Source organism: Manduca sexta, chromosome 8 (assembly GCF_014839805.1).
Source record: "Manduca sexta isolate Smith_Timp_Sample1 chromosome 8, JHU_Msex_v1.0, whole genome shotgun sequence".
Taxonomy (NCBI): Eukaryota; Metazoa; Arthropoda; class Insecta; order Lepidoptera; family Sphingidae; genus Manduca; species Manduca sexta.
In genome coordinates, this window is record NC_051122.1 from 8,218,134 (window position 1) to 8,235,894 (window position 17,761).

General features: G+C 36.3%; 2 protein-coding genes across 7 annotated transcripts in view; one reads left to right on the forward strand and one right to left on the reverse strand.

The window, feature by feature from the left end:
* Window positions 1-3,966, forward strand: part of LOC115440096 (dynein heavy chain, cytoplasmic) — a 42,461-nt gene extending 38,495 nt beyond the window's left edge. For 3 of the 4 annotated variants that reach the window (XM_030164258.2, XM_037436515.1, XM_030164259.2), the window contains 7 exons: window positions 124-235; window positions 398-492; window positions 708-836; window positions 2,231-2,428; window positions 2,718-2,828; window positions 2,909-3,072; window positions 3,384-3,966. In XM_030164258.2, coding sequence (XP_030020118.2) covers window positions 124-235; window positions 398-492; window positions 708-836; window positions 2,231-2,428; window positions 2,718-2,828; window positions 2,909-3,072; window positions 3,384-3,552 — 978 coding nt within the window. In that variant the 3' untranslated portion in view covers window positions 3,553-3,966. The remainder of the gene's footprint in view (window positions 1-123; window positions 236-397; window positions 493-707; window positions 837-2,230; window positions 2,429-2,717; window positions 2,829-2,908; window positions 3,073-3,383) is intronic. The other variant, XM_030164260.2, reaches the window with a different exon arrangement.
* Window positions 3,953-13,936, reverse strand: LOC115440097 (ADAM 17-like protease). Of its 3 annotated transcripts, none has more exons than XM_037436518.1 (17): window positions 13,616-13,936; window positions 13,007-13,246; window positions 12,430-12,551; window positions 12,047-12,185; window positions 10,999-11,282; window positions 10,864-10,923; window positions 10,639-10,773; window positions 10,167-10,305; window positions 8,649-8,884; window positions 8,190-8,328; window positions 7,588-7,657; window positions 7,301-7,427; window positions 6,024-6,135; window positions 5,629-5,744; window positions 5,304-5,459; window positions 4,336-4,445; window positions 3,953-4,081 (listed from the first exon to the last, which is right to left on the reverse strand). In XM_037436518.1, exons 3-17 carry the CDS (start codon window positions 12,487-12,489, stop codon window positions 4,021-4,023), a joined length of 1,944 nt encoding a protein of 647 aa, XP_037292415.1. In that variant the 5' UTR covers window positions 12,490-12,551; window positions 13,007-13,246; window positions 13,616-13,936; the 3' UTR covers window positions 3,953-4,020. The 3 variants fall into 3 exon arrangements, with proteins under 3 accessions (XP_037292415.1, XP_030020121.2, XP_037292414.1); XM_030164261.2 differs by lacking the exon at window positions 13,616-13,936 and adding an exon at window positions 13,322-13,605; XM_037436517.1 differs by lacking the exon at window positions 13,616-13,936 and adding an exon at window positions 13,318-13,605.
* Window positions 13,937-17,761: the final 3,825 nt, after the last annotated feature.

Sequence of the window (17,761 nt, forward strand, 5' to 3'; positions counted from 1 at the left end):
AAGTTACCAGTAAAAAGAGCAGATAATCTTTTGAAACTCAATATTCTAAATTAGTATATCGCTTTAACCTCGTCTCCTTCGGTTAATCCAATAAAAGTATGATTATTGGTAATTTGTCGCCAGGTGCTCCTCACAACACAAGGTAGCGACCTCGTGTCGAAACTGCTCAAGATGCAACAGCTGGAAGACGAAGAAGAACTCGCATACAACGCTGCAACCCAAGACCACGATCCTAGTAAGTTTTTGTTTTCTACACAATATTTATTCTGAAGTTCTAATAAAACAATTTTCAACCTTCTAATCGAGTCAATCTATCATACCTCTATCACGTCACCATATTCAGCATCGATCAACCACTGGTTGCTAGATATTTATTTATTTTTGTGTTCTCAAATAGGTTCCGTAGTGTTGGGTGATGGAAGACCTGCCTGGATGAAGGTCCTGCACCAGACTGCGACCAACTGGTTGCAATTGCTGCCGCAACAGCTACCGGTAAGATACTTTGTTAACAATTTATTCTTACTTCACACACCAAATAGAACTGGTACAAAATATTGATATGTCTATTTGTCTATTTGGAATTCTCGTGTAAGTTTCTTTTTGGAATTCAGAGGTTCAAATATATACATATTATATATACGTTCGATATATTACATTCCGCAAGGTTTTCTAGATTTAAATCGGAATCGTGATATTATTATGTTCAGACGTTACGTCGTACTGTGGAGAACATCAAGGACCCGTTGTACCGTTTCTTCGAGCGCGAGGTGGCGGCTGGAGCATCGCTGTTGCAACAAGTGTTGCATGATTTACGCTGCGTCATTTCTATCTGTCAGGTGTGTGTTTTTTTAGTTTGATAAAGAGTTTAAATTTGTCAGGTTATACATTATTGACGGAAACATCGATATCGATATACATTTTTCCAGAATTACCTATTACTTTTGCAGTAAATATTTTTCAAGTATGAGTAGCGGCGATAGCCTAGTTGGGTGTAGAAAGGACTGCCAAGACGAATGTCCGCAGGTTCAAATCCCAAGGCCACACACCTCTGACTTTTCGAAAATATCATGTGTATTCTTTGTGAATTTATCGTTCGCTTTAACGGTGAAGGAAAACACCGTGAGGAAACCTGCACATCTGAGAAGTTCTGTGTAGGAATTTCGAAGGTGTGTGAAGTCTACCAATCCGCACTAGGCCGGCGTGGTGGACTAAGGCCTAATCCCTCTCAGTAGTAGAGGAGGCCCGTGCTCAGCAGTGGGGAAGTATATAATACAGGGCTGATATTATTATTATTATTATTCAAGTTATGTGGCCAGTTTTATACTAGTACTAGCTTTTGCCCGCGGCTCCGCCCGCGTTATAAAGTTTTTCAGACTAAAGTTTTCCGTTATAAAAGTAGTAGTTTCCCGGGAGCCTATGTTCTTCCCGGGGTCTCAAACTGTCTCCATACTAAATTTCATCTTAATACGTTGGGTAGTTTTTGAGTTTAACACGTTCAGGCAGACAGATGCAGCGGGGAACTTTGTTTTATAATATATTTTTTAGAACTTTTTAAGTGAAACAATCCCGTCATACATCATTGTTGCATAACTTTAACCGTTTACGCAGCGCAGGCAACGGAAGCGCTCAAAACTCATAATTTTCCCCGTTTAAGCAACATGTTTCATTACTGCTCCGCTCCTATTGGTCATAGCATGATGATATATAACTTTGAGCACTCCACAACAAAGGACTATTCAACACAAAAATAATTTTTCAGTTCGAATCGGTAGTTCCTGAGATTAGCCATTACTGCTCCGCTCCTACTGAATATAGCGTGATGATATATAGCCTATAGCACTCCACGAACAAAGGGCTATCCAACGCAAAAAGAATTTTTCAGTTTGGACCGGTAGTTCCTGAGATTAGCCATTACTGCTCCGCTCCTATTGAGTATAGCGTGATGATATATAACCTATAGCACTCCACGAACAAAGAGCTATCCAACGCAAAAAGAATTTTTCAGTTTGGACCGGTAGTTCCTGAGATTAGCCATTACTGCCCCGCTCCTATTGGGTATAGCGTGATGATATATAGCCTATAGCACTCCACGAACAAAGGGCTATCCAACGTAAAAAGAATTTTTCGGTTTGGACCGGTAGTTCCTGAGATTAGCGCGTTCAAACAAACAAACAAACTCTTCAGCTTTATATAATAGTATAGATTGGTGTGATGTTTAAATTTTGTGCAGGGCTCGATGAAGCAGACGAACGAGACGCGCGCGATGGTGGGCGCGCTGGTGCGCGGCATGCTGCCGGGCCCGTGGCGGCGCTACGCCGTGGCGCGCGGCTGCACGGTGCAGCAGTGGGTGGGCGACTTCGCGCAGCGCGTGCAGCAGCTCGCACACGTCTCCGACACCGTCGCCGCCAGCGGCGCCAAGCGGCTGCAGGTACACACACCCGCCTATTAATATATCGATAAACTAAACATGTCTTACAAGCCTCTAATGCGATTGTTAGGCAGTTTTAGTTTGTATAAATATAAACTTTTATAAACATTTCGTCTTATTCTTGGGTGGCTAGACGATAACTTCCGCACTGCAGAAAAAAATATAATCATGTTACTTCTCCAGCTATAAGACATCAGTGGCTGTCCCTAAAACCAAAGACTTCTTTTTCCAAGTAGTCTCATTTTCGTAGTTTGAATTTTAAATTATTTAATTTTCTTTAATTCTACAGAGCATCCCAGTGTGGCTTGGAGGTCTTCTCAACCCCGAAGCTTACATTACTGCGACTCGCCAGTGCGTTGCTCAAGCCAACTCCTGGTCACTTGAAGAACTGCATTTGCAGGTAACATTTTGTGAAAAAAAAAAAATTTTTTGTATTATTTTTCTAGTCCACAAGACAATAACCATTATTCTATCTCGTAGGTGACGATCCCAGATCCAGGCACTCCAACTGAAAACGCTCAAACTGAATGGTCATTCTCGGTGACTGGTCTGAAACTACAGGGTGCTACTGTGAAGGGCAATCGCCTCCTTCTCACCAACACCATCATGGTCGACTTGCCTCTCACGGTGCTTACTTGGATCCGGTATGTTATTTTATTTATTTTTATATAACAATATAGAAGTTAGTGAATGGGCGAATTTTTATAGCTTTATTTCACTATCATCAATAATCTTTATTTTAGGAATAAAATATGAAGTCGTAATAGGATAACTGTCCAAAACAAACATAACATGAAACATGACACGCTCGCCCATTTGTGTCGTATGATTTGCGATAAGACAGACCACCCATTCTCATCACCCAATCACAATCATCACGTGACACAATTGTTCACTCATTGTTTTACTCCCCTTTTAAGACATGAACTTTATTTACATCATTGTTTATTCACAGTGGGCCGGAGCCAGCAACTGGTGCGCAGACGCTGACCCTGCCGGTGTACCTGAACAGCGCCCGCTCAGAGCTGCTGTTCACGGTGCGTCTGCCCATCGCGCCCGGACAAGAACCCCACGCCTTCTACGAGCGAGGCGTCGCTCTACTCACCTCCACAGCTCTCAACTAAATTCCAAGTGTCAATCCTAGATAAAATACGAAGCTTTAAACGCTTCAGAAATAGGATTTGATGTGTCGCTGGCTACTAATACAAGATCCTATATTCATTTTTGTGTTGGATGACTGAAGTTTAAGATTTTCATGTCGGTAAAAATTACAAAAAACATTATTTTTTTTACTTTTCCCTAATTAATTTTTTAATGGAAAAGACAGAATTATAATGTGAAATACATTCATTTTATGCAAAAAAATAACAATGATACTTGTAATAAATAGTAAGCCAGCGATATCGTTTATATAATATATAGCTTAAATCCCAGTGTTTGCACAAGCATATTATAATTTATATTGCTTCACTTTTATTTATATAGCTCACATGTAAACGATATTTACGCAAATAATTACACTTATTAATGTAAAAAAATGTTTTATTTAATTGTAACCTTCTAATACAATTATTCAAATTATTGGAGATAAATTACAATTGGCTGCTGCCTTGAATGGTAGCCTTGATGCCCGGTGGTTTTTGTTTTGGTAATCTGTAATGACAGCAAAACATAAACACAAAAAACTTTACAAATGTTTAAATGAAAAGGTCAGGAATACCTGGGACAAGAGAGTAAATAAATACAACATGCTATGCTTCCTCACAAATTATATTCGTTTGATTTGATAACCGTACTAGGTGCCTGCCACTCCCTCGATTATGAACACAATTGCAAGACATTTCGCGCTCAACGCCAGCTTTTAATAAAAGAATAGTTCTCACTAGAAAGGAAGCAATGTTACTTACCGCGTGTGCACGATCTTTCGCGGGGACGACGGATGTATCAAATCGTGCTGCCGCTCCCAGTCCAAATATTTCTGATGTTGTCGCTGCCGCCGCCGATCCACGTAACTAATCTGACGAAAATTATATGACGTCTATATGAATGATTCTGAGTTGAAGTTTGGAAAAAATTACATTTTTTTTTTAATATAATTAATGAGATTGTTACTTCCGCGATTGTTAAGGTCATAACAATACGGTGGTGAGGCAGTCTCTAACAACAACATAACATCTATATTCCCCCTTATTCATAGACGTTTTTTATCTAACGACCGAGTAAGGCTGTGATAACAAGTTTGTTTCTCAGTGCTGACGCCATGGCAGTCTTCGCAGTGCGTAGACGTAGGGCCGTTGTGACTGGCTAATATTGAAATACAACAATAATAACCAATCACAACGGCCCTATGTCTATTTCTCAGTGCCGTTGGGCACTGAGAAACAGGCTTGTTATCACAGCTTTACTCCGTCCTTAGATAAAAACGTTTATGAATAAGGGGGTTAATCTTTTATAGCAATCACTAATAAAGTGCAAGACTTGGTATAACTTATCACAGGTATTATCTAGGGCTGGAGAGATAAAATTAAGGTGGTAGCTCAAGGTCCATTTTCATACATTTTGTTTCGGCTTTAATCTGGGTAACTAAACAAGTATTGGCAAGTAAAGAATTTAAATTCACGTCTAGTTAGTTAAAATTTAATATGACGAAATTTTAAAGGCAGAAATATCCATGATTATTAATTATTTTTACGTTTTTCTTTCAACTGCGAGAACTAATCACTAACTAGACGTGAATTTAAATTCTTTACTTGCCAATACTTGTTTAGTTACCCAGATTAAAGCCGAAACAAAATGTATGAAAATGGACCTTGAGCTACCACCTTAAGTAATATTAATTTGTCATGGAGAAAAATGTAAATAAATTATGACTTACGACGCAACTGGCCGGTATCCAAATAAACGCAGTAACAAGCACTACGACGCCCACAATGTTGTCCCGCAGGAAGCCAAGAACGTTGTTAATATTTATATCTTCAATTATATCCCAGAACCTTTCTACAACGTCTTGAATTGTCTTCTCGCATACACCCTGAAAAATATGAAATTAAAACGTAACTCTAACAATAGGTAAAACGAAGGAATATATTAGCAATTTTTCGAATAAACGAAACTACGCAATATTTTTTTTTCCAATACATATCTTTCACATGCAATAATAACTAATCAAATAATAATGAACACAATAAGTTTTATTTTACCTTATTACAAAATCCTTGTATACAGGGAGTGCCGTCCGGTAGAATGTCGTTATGCGCCACCGGGAAACATGTTTTATTCAGGCTTTTACGGCAACAACGTTTGCACGCGTCCGCAACTGCATATAAACAATATCATAAATTTTACTATTAATTCAGAATCGAATAGTAAAGCAATAATGAACAATAATTCATCCGTAAGAAATCCATAAAGAACACCTATTATAACAATTAAGAACTACCAATAGGGGTACCGAATTTGTAACGTATGTGAAGTTTGCTAATTCGCACTAGACCAACATGGTGGACTGAAGGCTGAAACACTCCCAGTGAAGAAGAGGACTGTGATCGGCAGTATGCAGTATATAATACAAAGGCGGTATTAAAAGTACGCGTACCGATGTCGCACATGCAGCTGTGCATGCCCTGCGTCTCGCAGTACGGCACGCACGTCCCGTTGCGGCACCGCCCGCGCTCCGCACACTCGTGCTCGTCCGCTATCGCCGGCGCCTGGGGGAGGGGGGACCAGGATTATCTATACTATTATATAAAGCTGAAGAGTTTGTTTGTTTGTTTGTTTGTTTGTTTGTTTGTTTGAACGCGCTAATCTCAGGAACTACTGGTCCAAACTGAAAAATTCTTTTTGCGTTGGATAGCCCTATGTTCGTGGAGTGCTATAGGCTATATATCATCACGCTATACCCAATAGGAGCGGAGCAGTAATGCCTAATCTCAGGAACTATCGGTCCGAACTGAAAAATTATTTTTGCGTTGGATAGCCCTTTGTTTGTGGAGTGCTATAGGCTATATATCATCACGCTATACCCAATAGGAGCGGAACAGTAATGGCTAATCTCAGGAACTATCGGTCGGAGCAGTAATGAAACATGATGCAAAAACGGGGACAATTTATTAGTTTTGAGAGCTTCTGTTGCGTGCGCTGCGTAAACGGTTAAAGTTATGCAACAATAATGTATGACGGGATTGTTCCTCTTAAAAAGTTATACAAAAATATATCATAAAACAAAGTCCCCCGCTGCATCGGTCTGCCCGAACGTGTTAAACTCAAAAACTACCCAACGTATTAGGATAAAATTTGGTATGGAGACAGTTTGAGACCCTGGGAAGAACATAGGCTCCCGGGAAAATATATAGCGTGACTTTTATAACGGAAAACTTTAGCCCGAAATACTTTATAACGCGGGCGGAGCCGCGGGCAAAAGCTAGTGTATGATACAGCTTCAAATTATTTCATTATATGAAAATGTTTTTCAAACTTGTGCTAACCAACTAACTTCTTTCGCAATTTGAAACATAAATTACTATCAGGGCCTGCAATTTCGTCGTGTGGAATTGGTACAAACACTTATAATATATGAAAGGGCGACAGAAGTACATTATGTGATAGGACGAACAGATTGCCATATTATATATCTCTAATGCCAGGGTCCAGCCTGATACTGCATAAAAAAAAAACCTAATATCACTTTACTCAACCCAAATCGAACCCGAAAACCCGACAGGGCAATCGTACCGCAATACAACTACACCACCGAAGCAGTGTATATAAAATATTATATTCCATTACTGTAAACATTACAGGTATACAAGATCTAATATAAAGATACTTGACACTTGTAAAACTTTACAATGCCTTGAAAGAAATTGTAATTACCTTTGGACAGTCGGCGGAGGCGCCGTTGCAGGTGGCCTCTCCCTCGCAGGCGGAGTGCGCCGCCTCGCGACACACCACGCCCGGCGGCGCGAACACGCAACCCGCACAACATGGAGAGTTCTTGTCACTGCATTTTAAATTCATAATTTAAAGACTACCAATAATATAACGAAGTGAAATATAAAAAAATATATATATATTAGACATGTCCAAGAAGGGTTTATTTTAAAATTATTACTATCTCTTTACATTTTTTTAAGTACGTTATAGATTTCATAATATCCCACCTGCAAACAGCGCCTTGATTTTTCCTTAATTTACAATTCTTATCGCAGCACATGTCATTGTCTTCGGTGCCTGTAAAAGACAATTACTTATTGTTTATTCCACAATAAATTCTCACAAATGATTACAGTCCACATTTTTCTTAACATTGACTGACCAACTACACGGGTTAATGGATGGAATTTACGAAAATTCATCCAAAGCGCGATGAATAGAGAATAAAGGCTGAGGTTCGCGATGTGCTGCTGATGGGAAACCCCAAACACGTTTTTAGTTTAACTAGAAAACACACACATATGCGCACACGCAAACTAGTACACACAGTTTATGTATATACTCACATTTTTTATCACCAACGAAGAAATAACGAGAATGAGAAAGACGCAAAAATGACACCCACTTATACCTTCGTATAACGAAATAAGGCCGGACCCTAACACCATATTGAGCACAAATTACAGATTCCGATCTGATACAGAGCAGAATCCCCCCCTATCGGATCATTGGCAGGAACACGGCGTAAAGTGGATGCCCTGGTTGCACCTCTGCCTATACCTTCGGGGATAAAGGCGTGATGTGTTCGCGTAGACTACCAAAAACTCACCGAGTAACCCAGCATCGCACTCCTCGCCGCCCTCAACACGTAAGTTTCCACAGAAGCTCTCCTCTGGTTCGGAGAAACACCGTCCAGACTTCGCTTGTAAAACTTTCCTTATCGAGCGAAGACTGCACGGGGAAAATCTCTGCAAACATCGAATAGTTTTAACATGCTTGACGATAAGTATTTAAAACTGGAGAAATCAAATTATTATTTCTACAATCAATTAATTCATTGCAACTAGAGCTACCAACATGTCAAGATATTAGATTGATTTCTTTTAATTTAATTATAACAGCTATCAGGTGATAGTTACCGCAATGCAATGTAGAATGTTACCGGTTACTAAAAAATATGTCACATACAATTGAATTTTATTAGGACAGGACGTCGTTTATAAAACTTCTTAAAAGTATGATTAGACACTTTTATGTATACTTAAATCGTACAAAATATAACACGTACCTTGTTATTTACATCATACCCGCTGACACTATACGTGTACATGAGGTAGGACCCTCCCTGGCTGGCGGCAGGCGAACACTCCGCCACATCAGGATCGTGCTCCGAGCCCCAGTTGTGTCCGAACTCGTGCGCAGTCACCAGGTCGGCCTCGCGCGTGATCACGCGCTGCCCGTAGTGATTGCGCGACGAACTCAGACCAGAGTTCAGGTATAACGTGTACCCGTTCTTGAAGTATTCTGGCGAATGATATAGACATATAATCTTATGAAAGTTATGTTTTCGTAAAAAAGTGGGTTATTCATAGTAATGTTTTCATTAAAGCGTTTATGTTGTGTTAGCAAGACTGATGTGTTTTCAGTGCGACAGTTGATTAGTTTTGCACGCAACAAATGACGCTTATAAGTAATGCACGTCGCTATGTTAACGTCATTAGGGGGCCTATTATATGACCATGCATACGCGCCCCGAATATACGGCCAAACAGCAACCTTGTACTTGTCTTGATAATATCACCATGTTAATATAAAGACAAATAATTTCATTATTATCGTTAGCAGGATGTCTATAATTATTTTTATAAGCCCTAATAATAATTACAGGATTAATTCCGTAAATTTAAAATTAAAATCCAAAACCAAGTCAAAAATAATTATAAACAACAACGATCACCTACTAAATAATACTTTACCATATTAGTCAATGTATAAATAAAACTTCGTTAATTAATCGCGGAAGAAGATATGGACAATGGACATAGACATAAATCAAATATTTTATGCAATAAACATGTGGCAGTACAATTCATACATAAATTAAGTATACATGAGTATGTTCAACAACGCATAACAAACAATAAATAAAGCTACAAGCAACACGGTAATGCAATACATAAAACAAACAAAAAACACTCACACAAGGCACCGCAATAGCTGAAAACAAAACAAACGCAAAGTATAGTACAAAAAATAAAAGGATTAAATTATAAATAAAATCAGAATGGAATTTGGGGTAAAACATAACATTAAAATATAAATATTACTTATAAATTATTATTGAAAACTACCAAAATATATGATTATGTAAGAGTTTTGAAATATTAAATCAAATTTGCCTGAACACAAAGGCAACTGGCAGTGTTCTTCCAAATTCCTAATAATTCCTGGGAATGTTTAAACCTTTTAAAGGCAGGTATTACAACATAACAAGTCCCTGATAGATTCCTAATTCGTTTTTGGACTATATTTTTCTCCCTTTCCCACTATATTATAGCCCTGACTTTATATTTCACTATATTTAAAACTAGCTTTTGCTCGCTACTACGGCCGCGCAAAATAGTTTTCCCGGTATATAAGTCCGGATATATATTTCCCGGGACGAAAAGTAGCCTATAGCACTTGAAGGAGTAATATAGCTTCCTTCTAATGAAAAACTTCAAAATCGGTTCATTACTTCCTGAGAATATCGCGTTTAAACAATCTGCTTTATACTATAAAAGTATAGAATATAATATCGTAATACCGGGAGTACAAATCCCGCCGACAGAGTTCCGACGCGGCGACCCGACGTAAGCCAGACCGAGGATTCCACCTTCGAACTTGAGGTCGGTGAACAGATGCGCCAGGCAGAAGTCTTTGTGAGAGTACTCGCGACTAAACACCTGTACAGCAATGAAAATTTAACATATAAAAAACATTTACGAGTGAATACATACATACTTGATAAACTACAAATATGTTTTAGGTCAAAAACTGATTGCGTGACATGCTGCTTCAATATATTTTTTCAAATTATATGAGGAAATCACATCCTGCTAAACATACCTTCGAAAATTACACCAAGTATAGCCTGGATGCAATATGTTCCAGAAATCTTTCAAAAATTTTAGCTTTTTAATTAAGCTTAGTTTACCTACTACATATTTATTTCACTATATAGACAGTGAGTAAATCTTGGTTTTCGACGACAAACCATAAGTAATAAAATTGAATACCTCCAATAAGTTACGAACATCCCACTTCTCCCTGACCATGTTGTAGTGTGCTTCGCCTCCTCTCACCCGTGTTGGTTCAGAATGAACAAGTATTTTCTTTATCACAAATCCCATGCCCTTGAAGCCATCCATATCCTGAGACACACATTTATAAATAGAAAATAAATAAAAACTAGAGTTTATAATTCATACAAGTTTTTTGATTATTTAAACCTTATGACTTACCTGCCGATCTTGCCACAGCGTGTCATTATATATTTTATGAACACGATCAATAAGACTAATCTAAAAAAAGGGAATATGTTAATAACACATTAAAAAAAAAACTGAAAAAAACTATTGCTTACAAAGTTTTCTTACCAAATAACTGATAGTTGTTTTTGTATTACTGGCACCCATCTCTTGGAAGAATCTATAATCTGCCACAAGAAGTAAAGGGCATCTAGTTTTAGTGGGCGTGTATTCATAATCGCTTTGTCTTTTTGTCCTCTTGGCGCGGCCCTCGGTGCCATTTACACGATGTTCATTCGTGTGATTAATGTTTGCATAGTCCAAATATTTGGCTTTCTCCAATTTTTCGTTTTCTAATTCTATATTATAATGTTCATCTCCTTCTTCATCATCATCTTCATCTTTTTCTAATTCTAAAACATAAGCATAAGTATTTAAAATATAGAGCCCACAAAATGTTACATTGAAGAAATTTATTATCATTGACTCAATTCAAAAGTATAAAATTTATCTTTTAAAATCTTGACTTCAAATAATGTCTGCCTTAAATTATAATTGAAGGAACTTTGTCTACCATAACGTGGAGATACTTATATATATTAAATACCTCTGTTATCCTTCATCATGCATAGGATGCCAAATTAAAAGTGATGCATGACAGACGGTTTTATTTTTCATAAAGTAAAACAAAACCCCACAATGCACATACAAACTAAAAGTATCTGAGCATGCTATACATGACTGATGCAGTGAGTGGACTGACTTGATATGTACAGTCGGCCACAAAAGTAGCAGAACAAATTCAAAATTCTAATTTTAAATTTTGTCTGTATTAATTGTTTTTTCTTCATTAAAATAAATTTTACAATCTTAACAAAATAATTATATTTCAATTAAAGAAAATATCCACAAGCATTTTACAAATTTAATTTGTTCAACTACTTTTGTGGGTGAGTGTACCTACTTAGTGAATACTGGATTCAAATAAAATCATAGCAAATTGTTAAAAGCACCAACTTTTAAAACTCTTTGTTTGTTGTGAGTTTTTTTCACTTATTTTGAAGTGAAAGTCACTTGAAATTTTCCACTTATTTGTTGAAATAAGTGGAAAATTTCAAGTTTTCAAATTTTCCACTTATTTGTTGAAATAAGTGGAAAATTTCAAGTAAAATCTTACCTTTTCCTTCTTTAACATAACCACAAATGCGTGGTTTAGTTTCTTCGGGTTTCTCAGTGTTGGACCATAACCTCATGTCGGACGATCGGTATGTTATCATAGTCTTATCATCTAAGTGAGGCAAGTGGCGCCAAGATGGCTGAAAATAAATGAATACATTGGTATTGACCTAAACATACTATGCAAGAACAAATAAAAGCATCCATAACATTTACCACCATACCATTCAATCCTGTTATGCCTTTACAATAAAACAATGTAGAGGTCAAAAGTAATATAGTTTCCTATTAATAACAAAAATATCTAAATTGGTTTATTAGTTCCTGAGATTTCTGCATTTAAACAAAGTCTTCAGCTTTACATATTAGTATAGATATATTTACCTCAATATGATAAGTTTCATCAGGTGTGTGGATGATTCCAGTGATGATACCGTCTTCCATGTGAAGCTTAACATCTGATTTCTTCTCTCCGAATACTCTACCCGAGTAAAAAGTTTCTCTATCTATAAAGTGTGAAATTTATTAATAATTTGTTCATACAAACCAGATTTTACAATACAATGTAAAACTTTGATTTATCATTAATAGAATTCATCATTCAATTTGTTTTAAATTTATAATACATACATACATACATAACATCACGTATTTATCCCCTAAGGGGTATGCAGAGGCGCAACTAGGGCACCCACTTTTCGCCAAGTATGTTCCGTCCCATGATGTGATAGGGGGCGAGCCTATCGCCATATCGGGCACAAATTCCAGACTCCGGGCTGATACTGAGCAGAAAAACCCAAATATCACTTTGCCCGACCCGGGATTCGAACCCAGGACCTCAGAGCGCTATTGTACTGAATAAATTTATAATGGTTTTAAATAAAATAAAAAACTATTCTATGAACATATTATATTATCTGTATACAGGTGTATATTATGATTCTTTGTAAATTAAACTTACCAACATGAACAGTAGTCTCTTTACCATCACCATCCACAGTATATGCTTTAAAATTGGAATGTAACACAGAGCTGTGCGGATGTAGAATAAGCCTGAAGTCTTTGCCCAAAGTCTTAAAATGTACTTCCTTGATTGTATTAAAAGGGTGGCTTGATAGCTTTGCACCGCGTTTTACTACATGATGTTTTAAACTTGTTGCATGTATTGTTTCAAAATATTTCAAATTGCGGTAAATGGAACCTAAAATTTTATTTGAACTTCGTTATGAAAGTACGACACTGATAAAATCTATTTATTTCAATAAGTCGTACCTACAGTTTGTGAAAAGAACGAGATTCACAAGGAACAGAGTAATTTGCATAGTATTTTGGATTAATTTCATGTTTGTTTTTATTTTGAATTTTCCACACTGAATGAAATTTATACGGTAAATAAATTGAGAGAAATAACACAATTGTGTAATAATATGATCAATTGGAATCAATGACTAAAACAGGGATAAAATTTATAATCACTCCTAAATGAATCTGAAAATATCGACGAAGCAATTAAACAAAGAGAATATAATCACTACGTTTTACAATTAAATATTTTCCCAATTTTACATACCCAATTTTTTTTTTTTTTGGTTTGATTTACTCCTTAAGGAGAAGGCAAAGGCTCTTAGCCATACAGCCTAGTCTGTCTTCTTTTATACTCCTTCTTTATTACAATTTAAAGGCCGGAGCCATATCTGTAATATTCTTGAATTATAAGACGAAAGTCATGTTTGCAACGTTCCCAATTATAAGGCTGAAGCCATGTCTGAAATATTCTCAATTATAGGGCCGAAGCCATATCTGATATAGTCACAATTCTTAGGCCGAGGCCATGTCTGAAATAGTCTCAATTATAAGGCCGAAGCCATGTCTGCAATATTCTCAATTATAAGGCCGAAGCCATGTCTGAAATAGTCTCAATTATAAGGCCGAGGCCATGTCTGAAATATTCTCAATTATAAGGCCGAAGCCATGTCTGAAATAGTCTCAATTATAAGGCCGAGGCCATGTCTGAAATATTCTCAATTATAAGGCCGAAGCCATGTCTGAAATATTCTCAATTATAAGGCCGAAGCCATATCTGAAATAGTCACAATTATAAGGCCGAAGCCATGTCTGAAATAGTCTCAATTATAAGGCCGAAGCCATGTCTGTATCCTCAAGTATATGATCTGTCTATATCTATTTATCATGTAGAAATCTCCATATTATATGTACAACATGTCAAAATAAGAGTTCACAAAATTCTTCACTTAATTAATTTGTACAAAAATCAAATTTCTCCAATAGTGGACCAAATAAAGTTGCATAAAGAGAGATAACATTGCCGATTCTTCAAAATCGTTTGCAAAGAGCGCAGGATACTCTCGGCATTTCCATAAATACGTAAAAGTTCTTCAATCAACAAAAGTCGTTGAACAGCAAAGTCGCTGCATTCAAAAAATATGATCCAAAAGACTGAATTAAGCCACAATTACAATATGTACAATATGGTGATGGCAAAATGTTCATTCTATGAAGATGCTCATTAAATCGTCCATGACCGATTCGCAGACGACATATTGTTGTATAAAAACGCCTATTAACAAAGTTACCTTTATAGAACCAGGGAGTCATAATATTTGGATTGATAGACCTGTACCACTGCCCCTTTCGTTGAAGACTGTCTTCCCAATGATGCTTCCATAAGTCTTGAATTTCCTTCTTAATTAATATTAAACAGTCTGATATTGGAATTTTTATGTTTCTGTATGGTACCACGTACGAAGTGTTTGTGATAAGCCTGGCCAAATAATCAACTCTTTCATTGCCAATAACGCCAACATGAGATGGTGTCCAGAAAAGGACAATGTCTATTTTACCTTGCATAGTTAGTTTATAATACTTTTTGCGAATATCGTAAATGATAAAATGAGTACCAGATGAGTACATAGGATTTGTTAAAGCCAGTAACACACTCATACAATCAGTAATTATAATCCATTTTTTCAATTCTAAATTTGATTGTACTTTGTCTTCTATATAATCCAAAGCAGCAACAATAGCATATGCCTCCGCAGTATATATACTCGTGACGTCAGGAAGTCTCAATCCATATCCAATTCCGTTTGGCAAATCGTAGATAGCCATAGAGACTTTTATCTTGAGTCTTCGCTCCATCTGTATATACTTGTATGTGTTCTTGCCACTCAGAAATTCTGTTGTATACATCATGCTTATTGCCCAATTCATTATCAATGACAATTTTAATATTATTGAACTTACTTTCGTAATCACCATCATAGCAAGGTAAAGTATCATTGTGATAAATATTATAAACGGTAGTAACATTTAGTATTTTATCTAAGTTATCGGTAAGATAAGTGCCGGAATTTTTTCTAAGTTTAGAGAGTAAAGTATTATTGGAAATAGTTACCATTTTGAAGATGAATTTGTACAACAACATTAGAATGCGAATTCTCATAGGAGGTAAATTGCATTCAATTTGCATAGAGTTAATAGGAGATGTATTCATGGCACCGAGAATTAAACGCATATTTTTATTTTGTATTTTCTCAATTTTATCGATCAGTCTAATAGAGGAAGCATAATAAAAGAATGCGTATTCAAAATGGCTTCTAACTAACGATTTATAAAGCATTAAAAGAGTCTTTGGATCTGCTCCCCATTTAGAGCCAACTAAGGATCTGAGAATATTTGTAGCTTTCATAGCCCTTACTATTAAGCAATCGACGTACTTTAACCAACTTAAATTTTGATGGAAAAGAACTCCTAAGAATTTCACATTTGTTTCAATAGGAATTTTAATGTTGTGATATAAAACAGAAAATACAGAAATTTTAAGGCTTTTTTTAGAAAATATTACTATTTTGCTTTTATATGGATTGATTTCTAAGCCCAAAAAATTTAAATAACGGTGAAGATTTTGAAGAACCAGATTTAATTTAGTTTTAGTTTGTACCAAGTCATCACCGCTGCAGTATATGGCTAAATCGTCAGCAAATTGCAGATTTACAACGCTCGATCCCAAAACTATATTTAATCGATGTATATATAATATATACAACAGGGGGCTTAAAATACCTCCCTGACACACACCTTTAAATGAAAGTCTAGGTCCATAAAATTTATTATTATATTTAACAAAAACTTCTCTACCCGAGAGGAAATTGTAAATCCAATGAACCATTTTATCTGGAATACCCAAATTTAATAGAGATGTAGACAACAAACTTATATTGACATTATTAAAAGCACCCACAACATCTAGAAAAATGCATGCCAGATGTTTGTTTTCATTAAAAGCAGAGTTGACGTCAGTATAAAAGTGAGCAAGGCTTTCCCGGGCAGACATCCCGCGACGAAAACCAAATTGATTGTTGGGTAAAAGGCGGTTATGTTCGATATAAAATTCAAGACGAAGTTTTAGAAGCTGTTCGAAAATTTTCCCAACACATGAGGTTAATGCTATTGGTCGATATGAATCCGGACTATTGGGAGATTTATCGGGCTTGAGTATTGGAACCAAACAATCCATTTTCCACTCTTTCGGAATAAGAGAGGCGCACCATAAAGAATTTAAAATTTTTAGAAAAATTAATTTATTACGTGACGAGAGATTTTTGATCATTTTATATGAAATATTGTCTAATCCGCACGCTGTATCTCTCCGAGATTTTATGGCTGTATTTAATTCTTCTAAAGTAAATGGATCAACGAGATAGGAGTTATTGATATTTAAACGAGCGGTCCCAGAATGAAAATCATGATGGGGTTCAACGAAGTCTGGAGAATATTTCCTTAAAAATCGTTAATCCATAAGCTATCTGATGTAGTCGACATGGAAGATGATGAGAAAGTTTTATTAAATTTACGCATAGTTTGCCAAATTTTAGAAACAGGAGTTACTCGAGATAATTTTGAACAAAATTCTTGCCAACTATTATTCCTCTCTCGTTTTATTACAAATTTTTTCGAGCTTGTAATTTTTTTGAATTCGATAAAATTTTCAAGTGTAGGATTGTATTTGAACCTTATATAAGCATCTTTACTATTTTTGACGGCCAACGCACAACTCTCATTCCACCAAGGAACTGTCTGATGCCGAATGTTCTTAATAGAATTAGTTTGATAGTGCAATAATTTATTACTACTCTGTGGAATTGATTGCTCAACAGCTGTCATAATAATGTTATAGAATTTATTATATAACTCAAGTGGTTCAGATGATAAAAAATCAGAATTGTCTAGCATTTTATTAACTAAAACAGAGAAAGTTTCCTAGTTGATCATACGAAGATTATATTTCCGAAAGTATTTCATGTTTGCAGATTCACTAAAGACAGGAGGAAAACTATTGTTCAACAAAAGTTTAGTCATTGTTGGCAAATGATAGCTGCCTAAAGGATCATCATGAACCCACCATTCAGAATTAAGTGCCAATGAAGGACTAATAAATGAAAGATCCAGTGCATTAGGTCGCCAAGTGTTAGTGCCAACCGTAGTAACATGTCCATCATTTAATAACACTAAATCACAATCATCGAGGGAATCGAGAATGTCTCTGCCTCGTGCATCAGTTGAAGAACAACCCCACAAGACATGATGTGCATTAAAATCCCCTGATATAAAGGCCGGTTTCGGAATACTGTTAATTAAGTTGATAAATTTAGATTTCGTAAATGTAGGGGTGCAATTAGTAGGACAATAAAAGCTA

What these genes read in the sequence shown, in the direction of transcription:
- LOC115440097 (XM_030164261.2), bottom strand. Translation starts at nt 13,388, where the DNA reads ATGAAATTAATCCAAAATACTATGCAAATTACTCTGTTCCTTGTGAAT. An exon ending in GGTATGATGTAAATAACAAG is followed by an intron (nt 8,329 to 8,648) that starts GTACGTGTTATA and finishes CGATGTTTGCAG; the next exon opens with AGATTTTCCCCGTGCAGTCT. An exon ending in AATCAAGGCGCTGTTTGCAG is followed by an intron (nt 7,428 to 7,587) that starts GTGGGATATTAT and finishes TTTAAAATGCAG; the next exon opens with TGACAAGAACTCTCCATGTT.